Raw genomic sequence first — 21,266 nt, forward strand, 5'->3', positions numbered from 1 at the left:
TTACTTGAGAACGTGTGTTTGTATTTTGAACATAACATGCATATTTTCATGTTTTGGGCTGATTCCCAATATTAATTTATGTCCAGAGCAGAAGATGACAAATATTTGGATAGTATTACTTCTGTTACACATAACTTCAGGTCTATTTAATTATTAAGATTTCAGACCTTTAATAAAAGTACTTACATAAAGATTTTGGAAGTGCAGTCAGATTTCACCTCAGGCAGAATCTTCAACTGCTAAACTTTGAAAATTCAAATTAAATAGTCACAATTCTAAACAGAATTCTTCATTTTGCATATGTAGCAAAATTTGTGTTTTGTGTCACATGGTGGAAACTTTTCCAACCTTATCCTATTTGTTGTGGTAAACAATTTTATTCAATGCCTGAAATCTCCAGTCATACGCCTTTAAAAAACTAACTGTATTCTTGTATTTCCTTTTATGTGTTCACTTTAACTTCATCTCAAAGGTGTTTAAGAAACGATCAGAGTGAAGAAATGGCTAATCTGAATATTTCCTTTTCTAACCTAGGAATCCTGATTATACTAGGAAGCTGAAAAATGTGAGTGTTTTAACTTCTGTTGTGTCCTTGTTACTTTAATGGCTCAAGTAAAGTATAAAACTTAGCTAACTTCAGGGCCTCTTATAGACTTGGTTGAAAGAGTTCTTATTAGAAAAACAAATATATATCTCAATAGAATAATGACTGTGATAGAAGTAAAAATAGTAGATTTGGGAGACTTTCTCTTTAATTAATTCAGTACTCAATCCAGAAATAAACAAATGAAAACTTGTATTCTGTTTGTGATTCAGTTTCTTCAAACACAAAATGATCAGCTCTACACTAACATTAGCTGATTTCCATTTGTGGACTCTGATGGGATCATTAAATTAAGCAATTGGTCAGACTGTTTCAGGAAATAATCAGCATAATATGAATAGTGTTGACTGCTTGGCCCTGCCCTTTTTGTATTCTGTTTTCCTTTTATCTTTGAAGTTCTCATTAGTTCTTGACTAAATCAACTATTTGTAGTTAAATCTTATTTTCCAATAGCAAGTATATCCATGCTTTTCATTTTAAATTTAAATTGGAGATTGTGAGAAGTAATCTATCTCTAAAATAGAAAACTTAACTGTGTCATCTTTTTTTAAATTTCCCAAATGCTATTTGATTGACATTTTCATTTTTATCTTTTTTTCCTTTCATATAACTAAAGACATGTATCGTTTTTTATTCATACAATTTTCAACAAATCAGAAAACCCATAATCTAAACCACAGCATGGTCTCGCTTCCATTATACCTTTCAAGACAGGCTCACACTCTGTACATATTTGTTAGTTTATGGTCCTAGCCAGTGTCCTGACTTTAGAATTGTCTATTCCCTTGAAATTTACTTGTAAGCAATCAGTAAATAAAAGATCTTCTGGAAGTCTTGAAAGATTCATGACATAAAATTTCCCCACAGAGGTAGAAAACTGAGTCACATCCTAACATTGATATACACAACCATATAGTGGGCCTGTGGCCAGCTGGAACCATACACATGTATCACCTTGTCCAAAGCTTTTTTCTGGCCTACCAAGTGGAATGAGTTACAGTAAGTCCTTCCCAGCCTTGTTGAACCAGTGAGACAGAATGTCAGAATGAAATTCTAGTCTTGCGTTTGTACATGAACCTCAGGTTCTTATAAGTCAACTCTGAGGATTCATCTTAGCTAAATCCTGCTGGGAATCAATGAGAAGAGCATTTGCTCCTATGGACAGACTCTTTGGAAAGATATAAAACAAATTAAGACTGTAGCATCAGACCCCTGAATATGGAAATCCTGAAATATCCCAGATTATCTAATCGATAGAATCATGTCAAGGCTAAAAATTCCCATTTCAAGGATTTATAGCCCTCTGGGAATTATCTGCAGATCATATCTGTCACTGCTTTGCTTCCTGCTGGTGTTAATCAGATATATTGTGTTGATTCTATACTGAGAAGCACTAATTAACCTCTATAACTTTGTTAGGATTTTTGCCATTAGTCTTAAGGGAACCTGTGAGTCCACAGGTAGGAACGGTGGGCCTTCAAAATCATCTCTTTCAAAGGGAATTGAGAGTCCATTTCATAACTTGTCTAGGTACAAACTCCAAAGATTTTTTTGAAAAATATGGCTGCCTAATTCTGAAACCACTGCAAGAAAATAATTTTTGTAAGATTTATTTTTCCTTTTCGCTGACTTAGGGATCACTTTCTCACAACCTAACTTTTCCTAAAACTGAAGTCTTATTGTAACTACTGATTCAGGTTCTGCTGATGGTGGCAGCACTGGGTGGTTCTGATTAAAATGATTTTACATTTAATGAATCCCTCATGCCTGGAGGTTTTTGTAAATCAGCCTTGCTCATTCTCTTCTTCTTGCTTGTTAGTAAAGCACTGTTGTTCTTTAGCTTAAACATCGTCTGTGAAGACATGTTTTCCTGCTCGGGTGCATTTTTTTCTTCTGCAGGTCTTAGTTACCATTTACTGGCTGGGCAAAGCTGCAAACAGCTGTACGTCCTACAGTGGAACTACATTGAACCTGAAAGAGTTTGAAGGATTGTTGGCTCAGATGAGAAAGGTAACTTGGTTCTTCTTCTCTGTCGCAAGGTTTCAACGAGGTGGGAAGTGACACATTTTCTTGTTTTGATTATTACAGTTCCACATGGTGAAACTGTACAGGACAAAGATATCACATGGTCAAAGAAATGACTGTCTTACCAATGATATCTTTGCCTCCTGTGTCGCATACCTACCTGAACTTTAATGCCCTTTGGGGAATAGAAAATCCGCACTAGACCCAACTTTAATTCCAAAAGAGCAAATTTAATCTCTCAGTATATAGATTTGCATTCAAAGGAGCTTGTTTTCTTGGAGGATTAATATTTGGATTAAACAATGCAGTATTATACAAAATGCACATGTGCTCTGCACTTTTGGCCTAAAGGTCATTTTGTTTGCCCATCAGGCCTTGGTGTGGGTGAGTAATGCCAGCCGAGTTCTGGACTCAGCACTTGAGCTAGACAAACTCTGGTGAAAGAGAAGCATTCTGTTCTGATATGTATTTCATGTGGCCATTGTATTTGAGTGACCTAGAAATTTGGGAAATATTTGTAAAGCTGATTTGTTTATTTGATAAAACATTTGGATCAAACATTATTAAAAACTTGATTTATTTATTCAGTCTCGGGAAAGAGTAAAGTAGGATCTTGCCAAGGAGCTAGTGGAGTACTTTGTGTGTATCTGCCTGCATGTTCTTTCCTGAGGCTCAGCAATGTATCTAATTTGTCCAAAGTATTAGTAACCCGCAGCCATGTATTCTGGATCAGGATATATTTTCAACGCAATAGTTGAGGCTTTGTTCTTTCTCATTTCTCTAACATAAAAAATAAAGGAACTAATGTGACCTCACTGAGAGACAGTTAGTGCTTTACAACTTTTCTTTTAATACTTAATGCAAGCAACTTCTACTTTTCTAATAATTTACTCTTCTTTTCTTAAGTTAAAACTAATAGTCTTTACATTTGACCAGAGCCAGTCTGGCTCATGTACTGATAAATAAACAAAGCTTGCATACTGCAGGACACACATAAACAAGCTCTTTAAATTCAATTTTTGTAAAAATAAACACCCTCATGACAAAGCATAACATGTTGTTTCTTAGTTTGGTTCTCATTTGTCCTTCAATTTTTCTTCACATTATCCTTACCGAAACTACAAAGGTACATTCTAGTCTGGATATGAGAAACCTCAATGTTTGTTTATAGGTTAAATTTGGACATGAATAATCATGTATGGGCCATTGTTTTAAGCTCTTTGAAGCTCCACCTCACAATTCCCCTGCTGGATTATGTCAGAGTTTGGTTTGTTCTCATTACTGAATGTTCTCACCAGTCCAGCTCCTCTGTAATCTGACCAGCTATTGGTTCTTGCAACTCTCCTTGGTTCCCTTTCTACTGAGACCGTTGAAGTGATTTGATGTTAATAGCCATCACCTTCTTTAATAACATGGCAGGATATGTTGTGGTTCATACCCCTAAACAAAGCATGACTGTCACTAATGAGACAAGCCACACTACACACCTGTCACTATACAAAGTTGAAGGTAAATGACCTGAACTTCACTGGTCTACTGAAGCAGCTGGAAATAGTCATTTTATCTTTAGGTTATTGTCTCATTTTATCACTTAGGATTGGATTCAAGTGGGAAAGAACTCCAAATAACAGGTAGATAACATATGGATCAGTAACTCATATAAACAAAGCCTGGACGGGAGGAGTCCAGGGCTGCATGGGTGTTCCAGGCCTGTCCCGTGACAGAAGGCCTGGGCTCTTCTCCATGCCTTTTCTCCTCCTAGTTCAAAATAACTGCTTAGGCTTTCCTGCTATGCCCACGTTTAAGTCAGGAGGAAGGTACATTAGGAGAACAAGAGTCTATGCTTTTCCTTAAAACAAACTTCTGGGATGTTACACACCATGTGTCTGCTGTTATTTGAATGTCCCCTCCTGAATTTATGTTAAAATACTGCAATGTGTTGGGAGGTGGGTCTTTAAAAGGTGATTAGGTCACAGAGGCTCCACCCTCATGGGTACATTAATGCCAGACTGGGTTCATTTTTCTTTGTTATAAAAGTGAGCACTTTTGCATGTGTGCTCTCTAACCATATCTTGCCCTCTGACTTGTTATAAAGGCACTTACAAGATGCCAGCCCTTTGACATTGGACTTTTCAGCCTTCCAAACAATGAGAAATAATTTTTTCTTTATAGATTACCTAGTTTGTGCCATTCTCTTATAGCAACATCATACTAAGAAAACCTCTGCTTATATCCTATCGACTTGAACTTAATCACATATTCATATATACCAGAAAAAGACATGGGAAAGTGGACTCTATTTTAGCTGAAAGTCATGCGTGTTTTTACTAAAGAAGTGGATGACAAATATTGAGAGAATATCAGAGTCTCTTTTATACATATTTAATTTGAAATAATTTTGAAACATTAAAAAATTTAATTAAAACTTTTCACAAAGCAAAATAGGCAGATACATTTTATACTCAGTTTTCTAGTGGAGGAAATATACACAAAATTTCTAACTAAAGGCAACTCATAAAGTTCTGCCATGTACCTAGAGCATGTAAATCCCTCTGCCTAGAATCTAGCACATGGCAGATAGTCACAGATTGTTGCTGGTAATGCATACATGGTCTCTGCAGACAGAGTGATGGAGGCCTTTTTCTGAGCCTGAGTATGTCAGAACGCCTCCCCCAAAAGCAGCATTTAAACTGAACAATTTTAGTACAAAAATTCTGAGATTGAAGACGTACCATATAGATCTCAGGGACTGGAGCTACAATTGGTTGTCAATTTGGTTCTTTCTCTGTGTCTTTTTCTCATTTCTTTTGATGGCTCCTTGATTTCATTCTGTCTCCTAGGGGCAGACATGCCCTTGTGATAGGGAATGTGGCCAACAGCATGTCCACTGCCTCTAACTCCTTCCCTAGAGAGGCAAGAGAACACTTCTCACAGCCCCAGATTACGTTCCTGTGGATGTGCTGTCCTATTCCTGTATCAGCCACTGTGGCCACTGTGAGTGGACTCAGGAGGTGAGGGCACTAACAGAAAGAAGAAATAAAGAGGAGGAACAGATGAGCAAACAAATACAGACGTTAAATCACACACTGCTATCAGCGTCTCGACCTGCCGTTCTTTTTCACCAACTTTGTGGTCATGGTGTATTTCTGCTTATTTTTTGTCTTTCTTACTAGAAAAAAAATACCCATAAGAACAGGGAGTGTATTTATTTCTGCATAATATTGTGCCTGGCCCATAAAACATGCTGAGTCAATATTTGTGAAATGAATCACTTCCCAGCCGAGTGGGTGAGTGGAGAATAAGTGATCACATTGAAAAACTAGGACCCTCTGACACTTTGGAATAAGACCCAAGTACCTTATACTGTAAATCACAAAGGCAGCAGAAAATGTTGAGAGGTAAAATGGAGGTGTCAGGAGTTTCTCAGATACCCTAAGACATCCCTTGATCCTAGCTGGTTCATATTCTCTACAAAGTGTAGTGGGCAAAGAGTGAAGCAATACAAAAAGTTTATGAAAGCTAGTAGCTTTCCTCTTTTCATTAGCACGTTCTTATTAGAACAACTGGCAATTAGCACAATAGACTGATTTCAGTCTGATCTCCCTTTCTCAGAGTGCTCTGCTGAAGAAGGAAAGCTCCGCAGCTCCAGGGTGAAAAGCATAGACCATATAATTAGACCCTGTGAAAGAAGAACCTAGACTACTTGCCCTTTGTGGAGATTGACAATTTTTCCCTGCCCCCATGGTTCATTTTAGATGACTCAGTAAAGACCAACAGAATTGTGTGTGCAGCAGATGCTCACATCTTTTTTCTGGCTGGACAGCCCACCTTGCTTCGCCCTGAGCTTCCCGGGGCATCAGGTTGGACAGAGGTAGCCATGATGGCCTGGTTTTCACCATTCAAACTGGCACTCAGCTCCTGGCCCATGCACTGGACCCAAGGGTTTATTCTTGGCTTTCCGCACAGTCATGAACATGGTGGGCTTTCTGTTTTTCTTTCCCATAACTAGCTGTGAGGAACAGCTGAAGCTCCCAAGAAATATGTTGACTTTCTCTTTCCTCCTGGCTGTTCTCCTGTGGTTTGTGGGATGCGGGTGGAGGGACCTTGGGTGAAACTTTTCTGATGTTATTTTTTTAAAGCTCTGGTTTTATAATGTTGCACTAAGCAGCTCCTAGGCATGTCACTTCCAGCTGTGACCAGTGGCTCACATTTCTGAATGTCTGCCCTCTCTGATGGGAAACTGGGCCCAGGGCATGTAGAGATGGGAAATGGAAAAGAAGAGAAAAAGAGTACCGTGTGTGTAGAGTTGTTTTCCTAACTCAATTTACAAGTGTGCAATTTGTATATAGACAGTTATATGTCTCGTGATTAATTGATACTAATAATCACTGCAGCAGTTATTACTACTTATTCTATATTATGCATTTTTCTAAATGCTTCCAATATAGTAACACATCCTTGGGAGACAAATGTTGATACCAGCCCCATTTTATGGATGAGACTTGCCTTAGGTCACACAGCTGGCATGGGGTGGAACCAAGATTTAAACTCAGTCTGGCTTCCTACTATGCTCTTAATCATTACCCCAAGCAGTGCTGCTTGTGCAATATTTATAGCTGAGTGAGCTAGTCATAAAGAACATGTAGCTAAGGACGTCATCCAGGTTCGCATCATCCCTAGTGACAGGGGATAGTAAGTACCCAGGGGAGAGCAGAATATCGTGATGGTAGAGACCATCTAATGGGACAGCTATAACTGCATCAAAAGTGATTGACTATTTCTAGGTTTTGCCATTTGGGATTTGGAGCCAGAATCTTGTTTTAGAATCACAGCTTTGCTACTGATTGTGTGATCTCATTCAAGTTACTCAACTTCTCTGATTATTGTTTTCTTCTATAAGATAGGGACAGTGCTAAGCACATCATTGGGTGGTTGTGACTAAACATCCTGTACAAAAAGCATTGCATATACCTCTAGACATATAATTAATGTTCCATAAAAGTGGCCTTCACTTTTTAGCCATGTGACCTATCCTCAATAGAAAAATATTTCAAGATAATGATTCACATTTTCAAAGAAATTAAATTCAAAATCATATCTGCTGTAGGTCTATACTTTTTCAGTGAGCCACTGGTTCTTCCTTGTTCAGCTCTTGGGCCCAGACTTTATTCCAAACCCTTGTTAACTTTAGACCTGCAAATAAATCATCTCACTTTCTGTAAGTGAAATGTCTGCCTTCCTGTGGAGGGTGAGGTCACCTGTGCTCACCCACACCATTTGACAAACTATTCTTCAGGGGCATTAATAATCAGGCCCTCCATGTGGAAGCTGCAGGGTCCTCCTCTCCACCTGCCCTTGTCCTCTCATCTGCTGGCCTCTCTTGATGCAAAATCTGCATGTATCTTGAGAATTACAGCCACGTTATCCCCCTGAATGCCCCCCACTGGTGAATGTGTCAGAGAATCCGGATATAATTGATAGAAGCAGCCAGCGAAAGCACTTCCTACAAAGGCATTGACTCCCATGGGCATCTTAGACAGTCTGGACCAGTTTCCAAAAGTGCTAATACAGAGAGTATTTATTTATCCTTTTGACTGGGAACACAGAAGGGACCTTCATGTGCATCCCAGGAAATCCACAGTGTGACATTCCATCTTTGTAGATGAGAACATGTCCCTCTGCTGGTGTTAGCCACAGTCCTGATTTTAAGCAACAGTCTGGAGGATATTAAACTGAGGTTTATCTTTGAGTGACTGGAGTTATTTTTGTTTTCGTCAGCCTGGACTATTGTGATGAATGCTAAGACACTGGCGGGAATAAGGCTTTTATTATAATCCGAGGGTGAGGATGGCTTTGACTGACCTTTCTTCTGCTGGAGTTTCAGTGTTTTAGTATGTGCCGCTTGTGCTGGAAAGAATTTATAATCACAGGCTGTCAAAGACAGCCATTGTTCTCACGGCTCCGAACATGTGGGTCAGCCCCAAGTGCTTTCGGCTCCCTCAGCGCCAAGAGCTGGCCGAGAGTGAGAGCATGCCTGGATTCTTTTGAGGCATCAGGAAAAGCATTTTGCATATTTTTCATTGCCTTTTTTTTTTTTTTTTAAACATTTTGCCTCAGAAAGACAGCTCCCTTTCAGAGCAGGAATTTCCCTCCAAGGTAGCAGGAGATGGAAACACGCTGCTCCAGGATTTTACAGAGCTGATTCTACTGCAAAAACAAATGCTGCCTACATTTGCCAGATAGCAGGAGCAGTTGCCTGGCTAAGCTAGGGGCTTGGTCCCGGACAGACATGCAGTTATGGATTCTGAAAGACAACTCAAGGTTAAGGTTTTGCTTTTTCGTTTTTGTTTTAATTAATCTTTACTTTCTTATAAATCCAAACTTTGATTCTTTATTTTTAATTCTTTTCCTTTTTTTTTTTTTGAACATTATGGTGTACGATATTTGAGGATCGTTTCTAATGCTGTGCATGATTTTCAGGTTAAGAAAATGTGACTAAGAAAGATGAAGAAACTTGTAGATGCTAATACTTCCTACAGCTGATTGCCACAGTCTTTACGTACTAGTTTGATGTGCAGGATTTTTGGAAACAGATTTTCCTGCTCTGGTAGGCTCTGTGTCTGTTGCAGTGATGACTGTGATTCTTTTACTTTGTTTTGGAACAGGAAACTGATGACATTGAGAGTCCTAAACGCAGTATACGAGACAGTGGCTACATTGATTGCTGGGATTCTGAGCGCAGTGACTCCCTCTCCCCTCCTCGCCACGGCAGGGATGATTCCTTCGACAGCCTGGACTCCTTTGGCTCCCGCTCCCGGCAGACACCTTCGCCAGATGTAGTGCTCAGGGGAAGCAGTGATGGTATGTTGGAGAGACCTTAAGCTGAAAATCTTAGAATTAATCATAGCAAGGACTGCATGGTTGCTGGGACAGCAGATTCCATATCCACCTTTCTGGAACCCAGTAATTCTATAAGTTGGTGGAAAAAGTCTTTGAATGTTGGTTTTTATGGTTCTGAGAATCTTGGTTGGCTTTGCCAGCAATTTATATGAACACCGCATGAGTGAGCATATCTTTTATTGGAAAATGTGTTACATCATTTCTCCCTTGGCTTCAATGAGTCAAGACACTGTGCAGAACATTAGCTCATAAACTGTGCTAGAGTTTATATACTCTGGTATGAGAAAGGGAAATGTTTGAGTGAGTACCATACTGTCTCAGTGTCAATGGACCAACTTCTAGCAAATGGGAAATGTATCACATATGCTTATGAAAGTTCCAAGACTTAGGGTTGCGTAACTTTCATTGGCACATTTCTGGCAGTCTGTTTGATAGCTGGCATAATGCAGGTGCCCACTAATGTGTAGTGTACAGCCCAAAGTGCCTGTTTGCCCCAAGGCTAGATTTGATTTAAATCCCATAGATTTTATATCACCTGTATGGAATGATCAATTTTCATTATAAACCTGTGTGGTCCTGTAACTCAATATTCAGTGCCCGCCTTTTAGAAGCTACTTGCCTTAGTTATCTTGGACCTTTGTGGTTGTGGAAAGTGAATGTGGCTTGACTCTGTTAGCACAAACTTTAGAAAAAGACAAAAAGCCTAGTGAAAGCTTAGTTGTTTCTATTTTTTCTGTATTACTTGGTTGATGGTATTATCTGGACTTAAGCCTGCTTTCTGAGCTAAGACTGAAAGACCTTTCTGGCTATAAAATTATACACCTAGAATACTTAAGTATTTAATGTACCCAGATTTCTCAGTATTACACGCATACAGTATCAGACACAGTATACAGTATGTTGTTTAATCTGCAGCACAGATTTGGAGACTCATAGAGTCTCACTTAGCTCTCCCATGGAGCTTGTAAGACTTTCCTTTCTTATCCTTATTTTACAAATGAGCCTTCAAGACATTAAGTAATAGTCCCAACTTTTTTGAGTGGCAAAAATCAGTCTCAATAAAATGGTCCGATATTAGCCTCAAAAAATATGAGTCCAAAACTTACCATGCTCTTAAGCATAATTTACCTTTGTGTAATAGATATTTTATTCTAAAATAACTGAGCTGATGCTTTTGTTTAGGACTTTCTACCAAACAGATTAGCCTCAGGGCCATATAATGTATGACTCTTAAAGAATTCCATGGTCTATTGTACGCCAATTGAAAAACATTTCTAAAGTTTTGTTTGACCTCTGAAGTACCACCCACAGTAGTTGAAGTTAAATACCAACTCAATGATCTAATTAGGTTTTAACATAACCAAGTAGTAGATTTGCTTCCACAAAATGTATTTTAACTGAATTATTTCATCTATAGTTTCAATTGCTTTTTTAAAAAATTGGTTTTTTCCACAGTGTTGTTCTATAACTTGTAATTAACTTGTAATATAGACTTTTGACAGTTTATTCTTTTTTTTTTTCCTTTTATTTTTTGAGGAAAGGTCTTGCTATGCAGTTTGGGCTGGCCTTGAACTCACTTTGTAGCCCAGGCCAGCCTCGAATTCATAGCAATCCTCCTGCCTCAGCCTCCTGAGTGCTGGGATTAAGACCTTTTATTCTGTCACCAGCTTCATGGGGTTCAGAATTTATAACAAACCACATCTTGAACAGATTTGAGATTTTGAAATGATGATTGCTAATATTATACTAATATGTTCTGTGGTACAATGTAGTTTGCAGTAATTAAGATTGATAAACTAGAGTCTATTTACAAATAGTTTCCCCTGCTAAGGAATAACATGGAATTGGGCTTTGCAAAACACCACCATGAAAGAGTATCTGACACAGATTTCATCAATCAGCTTGATACCTTAGGGCTTATGTTTCTGTAAACTAATCAAGACCTAATGAGGTTTTTAAAGAAAACAACACATTTTAAGTTTGTCTTTTAAAAAAGGAAGTATAATTTTAGCCACACACATGTTGAATTTCATAAGTGTTTATGGTATATTTTTTAAATGATGCTAATCAAGAAGATTGCTAGCCCTAAGAAACGCTTCCAAATTTAGAAGAACTTTGTTTTAAGTCTTGAAAATTTATTTTCTAAGACTCACAACCAATTAGACAAAGTCCTAGCATGAAATTCTTCAGCTCTATATTGGATCAGTGTGGAAACCTTTTATTTTACTATTATTGGCACCTATTGATACATTCAGAAAAGACAGTCAAAAGGTACATGCAGGAGAGATGCCAGGATTCTGTGACTTGGACACAGAGCTTCCTAATGCGAATGCCATCAATCTCTGGGTTGATTCAGCCAACTTTTCTTGCTAGTTAGATGACCAATCCCTCTTTCACCTTCGTTAACATTCCTTCTGAGGCCACTTAATGAGCTCCATTGGAGAGGAGCTGCAAAATCTTCCACTGAGTTGCTTTTAAATTAATGCCATATTTTATAAATATAGTGCACTGTTAAAGGAATATTTTTATGTTTTATATGAAAAATTCTAAAAGAAGATATAATGATTGAATAAGTTAAAGTGGTAGAGGAATAATCACAAGCAAAATATTGGAATTGTACTGTATATAACGAGGACATATTAAAGAAATAGAGCCCCCTAATTGCCAGACAGGAGAAAAAAGTAGCCTTATGGAAAGGAAGATCAGACTTTGATAAATAATACCATCATCCTGTGCCATTTCATTTTCTAACTTTATATATACATGAAGAAACCACTCTAGTAAATGTCCATGTTCGTAAGATGAAACGAAATCAAAATCTCTTAAGTCCTAGCCTTAGGAAAAATGACATCCTGAAGGCATACCTTGCATGCCGTGGCAGCCTCTTCTTAGGCACTTTCTGTCATTTCAGTTTACACTCGTGGAGAGTGGTACTGTCATCTCTGTGCACACTAAGACTAAAAGAGCTTAAATTCCCAGAGCACAGAACTACTGCATATTGGAGCAGAAATGCAAACCTAATTTCTAAGCACGTAAATCTACACCTCTTTCAACTGAGCCACCTGCCTTGAGATATTTGCAAGCTAACATTTCTTGAAATCTCTGTTGAAGACATTCATCGAAGAATAATGGGGGCAAAAGACCTTATGTATGAAACAACATTTTGAGACTTTTAATTGGCACGATATAGATATATTTTAATATTATACACAAATAAGATTCATACATTGCAGGGCTTTAACATTGGAGGACCTGAGACAACTGTAATTAAGCTTTTACAGTTGATTTAACACTCATTCTCTCTCAGTTATTCTGTACAGTGTAATACTTCCCCTCAGTTTGGACAGTTTAGACAGAGATCATTTTCCCAAAAGAAGTGTGTTACCAAGGAAAGATCTTTGGGAGTCCAGAGAACAAAAACTAGATTCTCAGAGTTGTCATTACCCAGCTTTAGAGAGAGGGTTTCTTTGACCTCTCTGAACCTTTTTTTACCTTTAGAAAATGGGGATAATATCAAGTAGGGAAACAAACCTATGGGTTTGGCAAGGCAATGTGGTATTACTGTTTGTTTATAAAGCAATTCACAAAGAACTGTAAATGTTTTATTAAGCACTGAAACAGTTAAAGGGCTTGGGAGAGTAGGACGGGGCTGAGTAATGAATGCTAATACTTGAATACTAACAAGTAATGAAAGGGTCAAAATTTCAGAAGGGAGAGGAGAAGCAAGCCACATGAATAATTCATAATCTGAATATTTTGCATACGACAATGAGCAAGTTGTTTATGGGCAAAGCTTTTAACTTTTATTGTTTTTTAAAAAGCTATTCTATCATTTAATATTTGGAGAAATCATTTTATCTCTGTTTTACAGAAAGAGAGAGTAAAGTGTGCGGGTGACTCTAGGAGCCCACAGCTCATTTCTGTTAGGTCCAGAACTGTTAGCACAGAGGCAGCATTTGTTGAACAGTTGGTGCCAAGTACTGTACTGATAGTTTTCCATGGATATAATCTTTCTGGCAGTCCAGTGAAGCAGGTGAAATTATTATCCCACTTAATAGACTGGAAAACAGGTTGTAAGTTGTAAAATAATGTGGGCCAAATCTCATGAGACTGATGAGTAGCAGAGCTCAAAATTATGCAGGTCTGACATAAGTTGCAATGCCAGCCTGACACTTTGCTTGACTCTTAGGAGGAGGCTCTCTTTTTTAAGTATAAATAGATACATTTCTATACTATCTATAGAATGATATTGTAATAGTGTCACTCATTAAGAATTTCAACCAACATCAAAGTGGCAGTTACTTATATGATAGTGTTGGTCATAATGATAGCTTCATCTAAAAGGTATTTGAAATGTAATGTGAAGAAATGAGAGAAAACAAGAATAAGGTCTAATTATTGGGGCTGTCGTCCAACACAAGGCTGATGCTGGCAACTCTGAATGCCTTAGCATTGTCTGAGCCAACCCGTAAGCTAAACCAATTCATTTACTCAGCAAATAATCTGAAGATGAGTTTTATGTGCACAGGCAAAGACAATGTGGTTAAGAAAAAATACTGTGAATACTTTTTTCTCCAAATGTGAAGTAGAAAAGATAATTCCCCAGAAGACAAGACAAGATCAGAGGGCAATAAAAATCACTGGAAGAGAAGACTGTTCTCAGCTGTGGGAGCCAGGGGAATATCCCTTCGCTTCTTAGAAAGCAAACCCTTGGTGTAATCTAAATTGGATGCTTTTCTGAATTCCTATTGTTCTTTATCTCTCTGCTCCTTGGTATTTCATAGTTTGGCTAAAGGTAGCTCCAAGACAAAATTCTGTATAATTCTTATTTGTCAGAATGTCTGGCAGAATGTAAAATGTATAGGAGAAGCTCAGTAAAACTCTTGGTGAATTGATGACTTTTCTTTTGAGAGTCACAAGGTCTCGGCAGGCATATATTTCTTCTGGAAATGTGTTTCTTGTTGTAATTTCCAGACACAATTAGACTTACCTCTATTTTTAATTTTGTTGCTTGCTTTTTATTTTTCCTGATTAGAATTAAGAGCTTTTTGCAGAGCTTTCTGTAGTTTTTGTAGAACTGTGGACCAATTTAGACTAATAGTTTAGATTTGTTAAGTGATTAATTTAAGGAAGGAATCCCCAGAACCCACAGATTTAACCACATCCCTAATCCTGTGGATGTGCCATTGGGCATTCGCTGCTAGCCAAACGTGCTTCTTCAGCATCCATCTTTCCCTTCCCTAGGGAGAGGAAGTGACTCTGAATCTGACTTGCCACATCGGAAGCTACCAGATGTGAAGAAGGATGACATGTCTGCGAGGCGGACTTCCCATGGTGAGCCAAAATCAGCAGTGCCTTTTAACCAGTACCTCCCGAACAAAAGCAACCAGACGGCTTATATCCCTGCTCCTCTGAGAAAGAAGAAAACAGAGCGAGAGGAATACAGGAAGAGCTGGAGTACCGCCACCTCCCCCTTGGGCGGGGAGCGGCCCTTCAGGTAAGGCTGAGCTGCTCATCTCCCTTCCTGGTGAAGCTCCTGGCATTGGAGAGGTTAAATAATTATCTCAGATCTTCAGTGTAAGATTACACAAGGAGATGGGCAGGAGATCCTGGGAGAGAGCTGATTATGATCAAGTGACAGCTTTGTCAAACTGCTTTTATCTGTTTGTGGCAAGCAGTAGGTATCTAACAAATGCTTGTCTAAGGAGTGGATCTTGGAAGACAGTTGTGTTGACAAGGCAAGGAAAACAGATCTGTCCTCCCTTCTTTCTGCGAAGAATAACTAACTCCTGATCCTGTTAGATTAGCTGTCGAGGACATTTTCTGCAAAAAAAAGACTTCTTAAAATTTCAATGCAAATTCATTGAGATATAAGCAATGCATGGAACAAGCTTAATAATCACACATAGAAATGGTAATAGTAAATGGAAAGTACACTGGGTAGCTAATCTCTTTACAAAAACAAACAATGCGTTCCTTAAACTCTATGTGTTTATTCAGCAAGTATTTACTGAACATCTACTGTGTGCTCAACACTACCTTTCTGCTTTGGAGGCTCAATAATAAATAAGATATTCTTGCCCTAAGTAACTTCCTAATAAAGGAAACTTTTCTTATTGTTCCTTTTTACTAGGTACGATTTTCCATTAAATCAATATTTTGTTAAAAGTTTTAATTTTTAAACAAAGCTAATGAATTCTCCCTTTTTGACAGAAAAAGATTTTTCCTTTCAATATCATTTGGAATAGTTCTTAATGTTTAGAGTATTATGCATTGTGTTAACAAGTGGATGATTTAATTGTTCTCATTACCAAGATGATATTGCATGTTATGACTTTTTTTAAAAGCGAAAAGTGATATCAGAAAGAGTAAAAGGTGACTAACTCCCTGGACTAGTTTTTAGTTTGGTAAACCACGTTGTCCAACTCACTTAGTTACCCTGAAACAATAGAGGAGGAGGAAAGTGAAATGGGGTCTCCAGTTGAAGAAGACCCAGTCGGCCAAATGCATCTTGAGGGGCAGCCTTGTGATGCTGGGGTAGAGTCACCCCACCGCAACGGTAAGGAGCAGCCACCTGCAGAGGCGCTTGAGGTGGCACCTGCTCCCAAGTCTGAAGACAAAAATGCTGCTGAAATCCAGAAACGCAGAAGGCTAGAACAAGCTGGAATCAAGGTCATGCCTGCAGCACAGCGTTTTGCCAGGTTAGCTCTGCCAGCGGAGGCCTGGCCCAGCTGGCTTTCTGCATGCCCAAAGGTTTGAAATCTGTGCGCCAAGTTGGACTTTCCGTCTTGTTTATCTGCTTCCTGCTATTCCCAGTGCATTACTCTCCCCTATTCTGAGCAAGTAGTCTCTGCTGAGTCCTTGGTTGTTTTAAATGGAGGTAAAGACTGACCTCCTTGCTGCTTGAGAAGACCTGATCTTGATATGGTTGGTCATTTGTGAGCTGCAGGATTTACCTAGCAATAATGTGTTATTTTTCTGTTGTTTGTGCCTTGTTAGTTTTGAGACTACTCCTAAATGGCTCACTGTATCACTTCACACATCACAAGAAAACAGTGTCCTGAAATGGGGAACACTCTTTACATAGTTAGGCTGGCGTACAAAAACCCACTTGTTTTCTTTATGTTAAGGAAACAGTAAGTAGGATTGACTTTGTCTCACTTTCTGGAGCACGCAATAAAGGATGGAGAAATTACTTCTCTTAATGGCAACAAAGGCACTAGTATACAATCCTGAAGGCTTCATATTACATACGGGATGGAGCCACTCAGCCATCAAAGCCATAGGAAAATGAAGTTCTAGTTTTAAGTAGTATTTTGTGAAGCTGTCACAAATTGGCATCCATAGGAATTTTACACTTGAAATTCCTTTGCCACTTGCCATTTCATTAATTTTAGAAGGCAGGTGATTTTTCAGAAGAGGAAACTGAGGGTCAGTGATGGGAAATGATTACAGCGTGAGTTGCAGCTGGTCTGGTGGCCAGAGTAAGGTGCTCTGGCCACAGAACTGCGTCTGCTTCCTGCACATTTCGCACAATATTTTCCATGTCTCAGAACAATTCCATATGTGGTAGCTTCAGTGGTCTAGGTCTTAATGGAAATACCCAGCATTGACTTAGATGGATTTAATCCTAGAGTAGCTTTGGATAAATAAAAAACCAAAAATATACTTCTCTGTGCATGGGATCCCCCAGACAATCATGCCAATCTGAAACATGTTTGCACTCCTGGAAGATCCTAGAAAAATCATGCTTGTTTTATAAGCAGCTCTTTGAAATAATGAAAAGTCATATAATAGAATCTTTTTTTTTTTAAGAGAAAAGAACCCAAGTTCTTTTTTTTCATTTTGACTCTAAGAATTTGTCAAATTTTTACTTTTTCTACATTTTCCAACATCTACTTATACCGCAGACTGGGCCAGACGGTCTCCCCATGTTCCATCTTCCGGACTTCCTGCTCTGTCTTAAAGCCCAGGACACAAGAGGTGTGTGCACTGAATAATACAGATGAGAGTATGAATCTATTTTAAAATGTAATCTTAATATTTTTGAGACATATACTTTCATTTTTATCATATCTGTGAAGAAGACTTTAAGCTACAATTTACCGGGAACATTGTCATCAGCATCATCACAGTCATCTTTTGACCTTCCCAAAGACCAAAGGGAGGCGGATGAGGAGGTGCACTGAACTGATGGGGTATATCCAGGCATAGCAGTGATGCAGAGAAAAGAAGTCAGGCACAGGGTGGGAATTCCATAAGTGTCCTGGGACATTTTAGTCACTCTGAGCTTGTTAATAAAACATTGACCTCTTGCCTGAGAACTCCCATTCAGTACACAAACATGGAACCACAGTTAGTTTATAAGTGTAATTCTGATTGATGCCTAATATACCCAGTATATCTATAGCCATTTTTGCTTCCTTCCGTGTTACCTGGCTTAATTTTCACCTGTTCCATACATATTAACTCTGTTAAGCTGCAGTTTGCAGATCAATTAATATCATCACACCTGAAAGCCTCAAAGTTAGCATTTAAAATTGAGTTCAGGATAAATATGCATACAGAAAATGTCCCCAAAGGAATGCAGTGTAGCTGTTCCAATCACGTGAAATTCATTTGTGAGGCAGATTTTTTTTCAGCTGCTTGCTGACTTGTAAATGTTTTATATGTATCATGCCACCAGCCTGGCGTATCTGTATATTTGTCCCTTAATTTTTTGCAAGCCACAACAGAATTGACAGTCATTCTAATTTTGTCCTCGTAGGGCGAGGGGACCTGGTTTTAATGTGGGAGCCACTTGCTTAGTTGGAATGAAATATGTATCATGAAAAAAAGGATTCTTGGTGAATATAAATCATCAAAATATGCTGATGTCTCTCAAAGCATTGTAACATCAGTCTCTTCTTTTGACATCCAGATAAATCCATCAGGATGCATTGCATCTTTAGACTCAATGGGAATCGTAAGATATTTCATGAGGCCCATTTCTCAGCTGGAAAAGTCAGTACTTGCAGGGGTGTGTGAGAGGTGGGTGTGTGTGATATGCCAGGGGAGGTGTGTACAGACAAAGAGCCAAGTTTTATTTTTTTAGACCATTTTTTTCTGTTTGTCTGCCATCGAAGAATTCTCAAATACCTTCTTGCAGTATTTTTTAAACAATATGTTAAAAAAATGCAAATGTGCATGTTATTCCATTGTCACATGAGATTCAAAACCTGTAAGTTCCAAGCGCCCTTTGAATCAGTATATAAGGAGATATCTTAGCACCAAGGGACAGAAAATAGGACTTCTTAATAAATATGTGGCAGTTAATATTTATTGGTTTCTATTGGTCTAAAAAAAAGTCTATAAACTACTTTTTCTTCTATTTTATGATCGTGTTAACTTGATTACCACCTCCCCCTTATAAGGCTATGCCAAAGAAGCCAGGATTTCTGTTTTTAAGAGGATAAAAAAAGGACCAAGATCCACTTCCCCTGAATTAAAATGCCATGGAGATTTGAGTTTTCTTATTTTGTGTTTCCCATTGGAGAAGTAAATTTTTTTTAACTGAATTATAGTTTTCACGTGATTGTACTTTTTTTCTAATTGTTTTCATATGTTTCAGCTCTCAGTATTTTCTGCTAGTCTGTGAATCTTCTCAACCACATAGTAATTAATTACAGAGGGGGAAAAACATCTCTGAGGAACAATAGACATTTTAGAAATCTTTGGAGGAAGAGCAGACTTGGCAAGTGCCAGACACGTAGGCCTCTGCATTCCTCTTTCCCAGATGCCGGTCCCTGGATGGCTGCTGCACAGATTCTCGGGTCTGGGGACCAGACAGACATAGAACATGCGCAAATTTTCATGACCCTGGATGGCGTTGCCCTGCCTGCAAACTGGGTGAACACGGAGGTTTCTGGTGTTGCCCATGACATTCCCAGGAGGACCAACTCCCAGGCTTTTCTGGAGCACCCAGTTTCTTTCAATAGAACAAACTGCAAGGCTGAGCTGATTGCTTATACATTGCAAGGCAAAAAGGGCCGAAAGAAAATGCCCACTCTTCCTCCGTTTAAATCATTATCTCATTCACTCTGAAATACATACACCTTCGAAACATAGTCAAGAGCGTTTTCTGGATGTGCCCTTGTTGGCTCCATAATCTCTCCTAACGCGACTGCCTTGTTTTGGCTGAAGATGGGCAGGGTTGCCAGGTTGGGGGCAGATCTGGGCATTTCTCACTGCATAAAGGGCCATATTCCTCCCTAGTAAGCAGTGCTTGCCAAGTGATTCCTTCTTCCCAGAACAACTCATCTGTGAATGACTTGAAAGAAAACAGGAGGCCAGACAGCCTGAGTCTGCCACCTATATTGATTTAAATTAATTTACCCAAACTCAGATAACTTGAACTAGAGACTTTAATCTTTTCCTCTACAGTGTGGGCATCATAATTCCCAGTTTGCAGGGCTGTCAGGAATGTGAGTGCTCCTGGAATATACTAGCTGCTCAGAAAGTTGTTATTAGAAAGTAAAATAAAATATGTCAGGGTTTTACAATATACTGCCATTAATGTCCTTTAAGAAAAAAAACAGCGCATTATAAAAGTCATTGAAATATTTTGGTAAGTAGGTATTTGTGACTACTTTCCTACACGCCTGCCTTACACATACTGTTTATTGTTTTATGGCCCAATGTGCCATCCCAAAGTTGGCATCATTATTTTTTCCTCTTATGAGTCTGCCTTGAACTTTTGAATTCACAAAATTTAAGCCATTAGCAAAAAAATAATTGTGACAGTTTTCAAGTGGAAGAGCAGTGTCTTTAGTCAATGATACAGAAACTTGCTTTAACCCCTCTTTAAAAGTCCACATATCTAAACTGAGATCACTTGGAACAAGTCCTGCCACACTGGGATTCTAGCCTAAAAAGAAACACTGGGGGAATTTGTACCGTTTACAGGATACGTAAGGTACCAGATTCTCCCTGCTCAAATTGGCATTGCAAATTGGCAAGGCTATTTGTATAAATGTGTACTTTTTGTTCCAAAGAATTCTGCCTGAGACAAAGCACAGGATCTCTGGAAAAAAAAAAAAAAAAAAGCATTGACCTTGAACTTAAGCAATTCAAGATGAGGGTCTGCTCCCCTATTGCTATTGGAGAGGATGTGAAGTATGTGCTTCTGCACTGGGCCTTCAGTTTGAAAGCGCTTTATAAACAATAAGCTGTAGTGTAAATATTGTAAGGTATGATTAGTTAGCATTCTGCTATCATCAGTCCTGACTGAATGTTACTGTCTGTAACCAGCAATGCAAATCATAACTTCATGCTAAGTACAACTCACAGTATTAGTAACCAAATTACTTCCCTTTCTCCTGCTTTTGTGGTGATGATAATGCCTTATTTTTTGAATGATGCTCTACTCTAAAAACTGCTTCTGACATGATCCTCTCTTCAATGAATAGTATAGTGGTCTCTTCACTATCATAAAAGAGGACCTGTGGGAACAGACAGGCTACGTTTGCATTTTACTTTAAACACTAGCTCTTTGAAATTGCATGTTTCTTAACCTAACCTGTTTCTACTTAATAAAATAAAGATGATAATGTCACAGATTTTGCAGAGTCAGTGTTAAGCTTAAAGGAATTAATACTGGGAGGGAATTCTAGCACAAAATATGCACTCATTAGCCACCTTCAGTATCATTTTTACATAATTCATAAAGGACATTAAGTCAGTGCCCTATCATTTTGCA

The 21,266-nt window shown here is 38.5% G+C and overlaps 1 protein-coding gene across 24 annotated transcripts in view; it reads left to right on the forward strand.

Moving 5' to 3' along the window:
• Limch1 (LIM and calponin homology domains 1) overlaps positions 1-21,266 on the forward strand; it is a 327,840-nt gene that overhangs the window by 234,326 nt on the left and 72,248 nt on the right. For 10 of the 24 annotated variants that reach the window (XM_063240658.1, XM_013154288.3, XM_063240659.1 and 7 more), the window contains 5 exons: positions 535-565; positions 2,504-2,614; positions 9,295-9,490; positions 14,774-15,026; positions 15,964-16,230. In XM_063240658.1, coding sequence (XP_063096728.1) covers positions 535-565; positions 2,504-2,614; positions 9,295-9,490; positions 14,774-15,026; positions 15,964-16,230 — 858 coding nt within the window. Of the gene's footprint in view, positions 1-534; positions 566-2,503; positions 2,615-8,717; positions 8,951-9,294; positions 9,491-14,773; positions 15,027-15,963; positions 16,231-21,266 lie in introns of those variants that run through there. The other 14 variants (XM_063240667.1, XM_063240666.1, XM_063240670.1 and 11 more) reach the window with 6 other exon arrangements.

This window comes from Cavia porcellus, unplaced genomic scaffold (genome assembly GCF_034190915.1).
Source record: "Cavia porcellus strain 051 isolate PalLab524CR breed Dunkin Hartley unplaced genomic scaffold, mCavPor4.1 scaffold_30, whole genome shotgun sequence".
In the NCBI taxonomy this organism is placed as follows: Eukaryota; Metazoa; Chordata; class Mammalia; order Rodentia; family Caviidae; genus Cavia; species Cavia porcellus.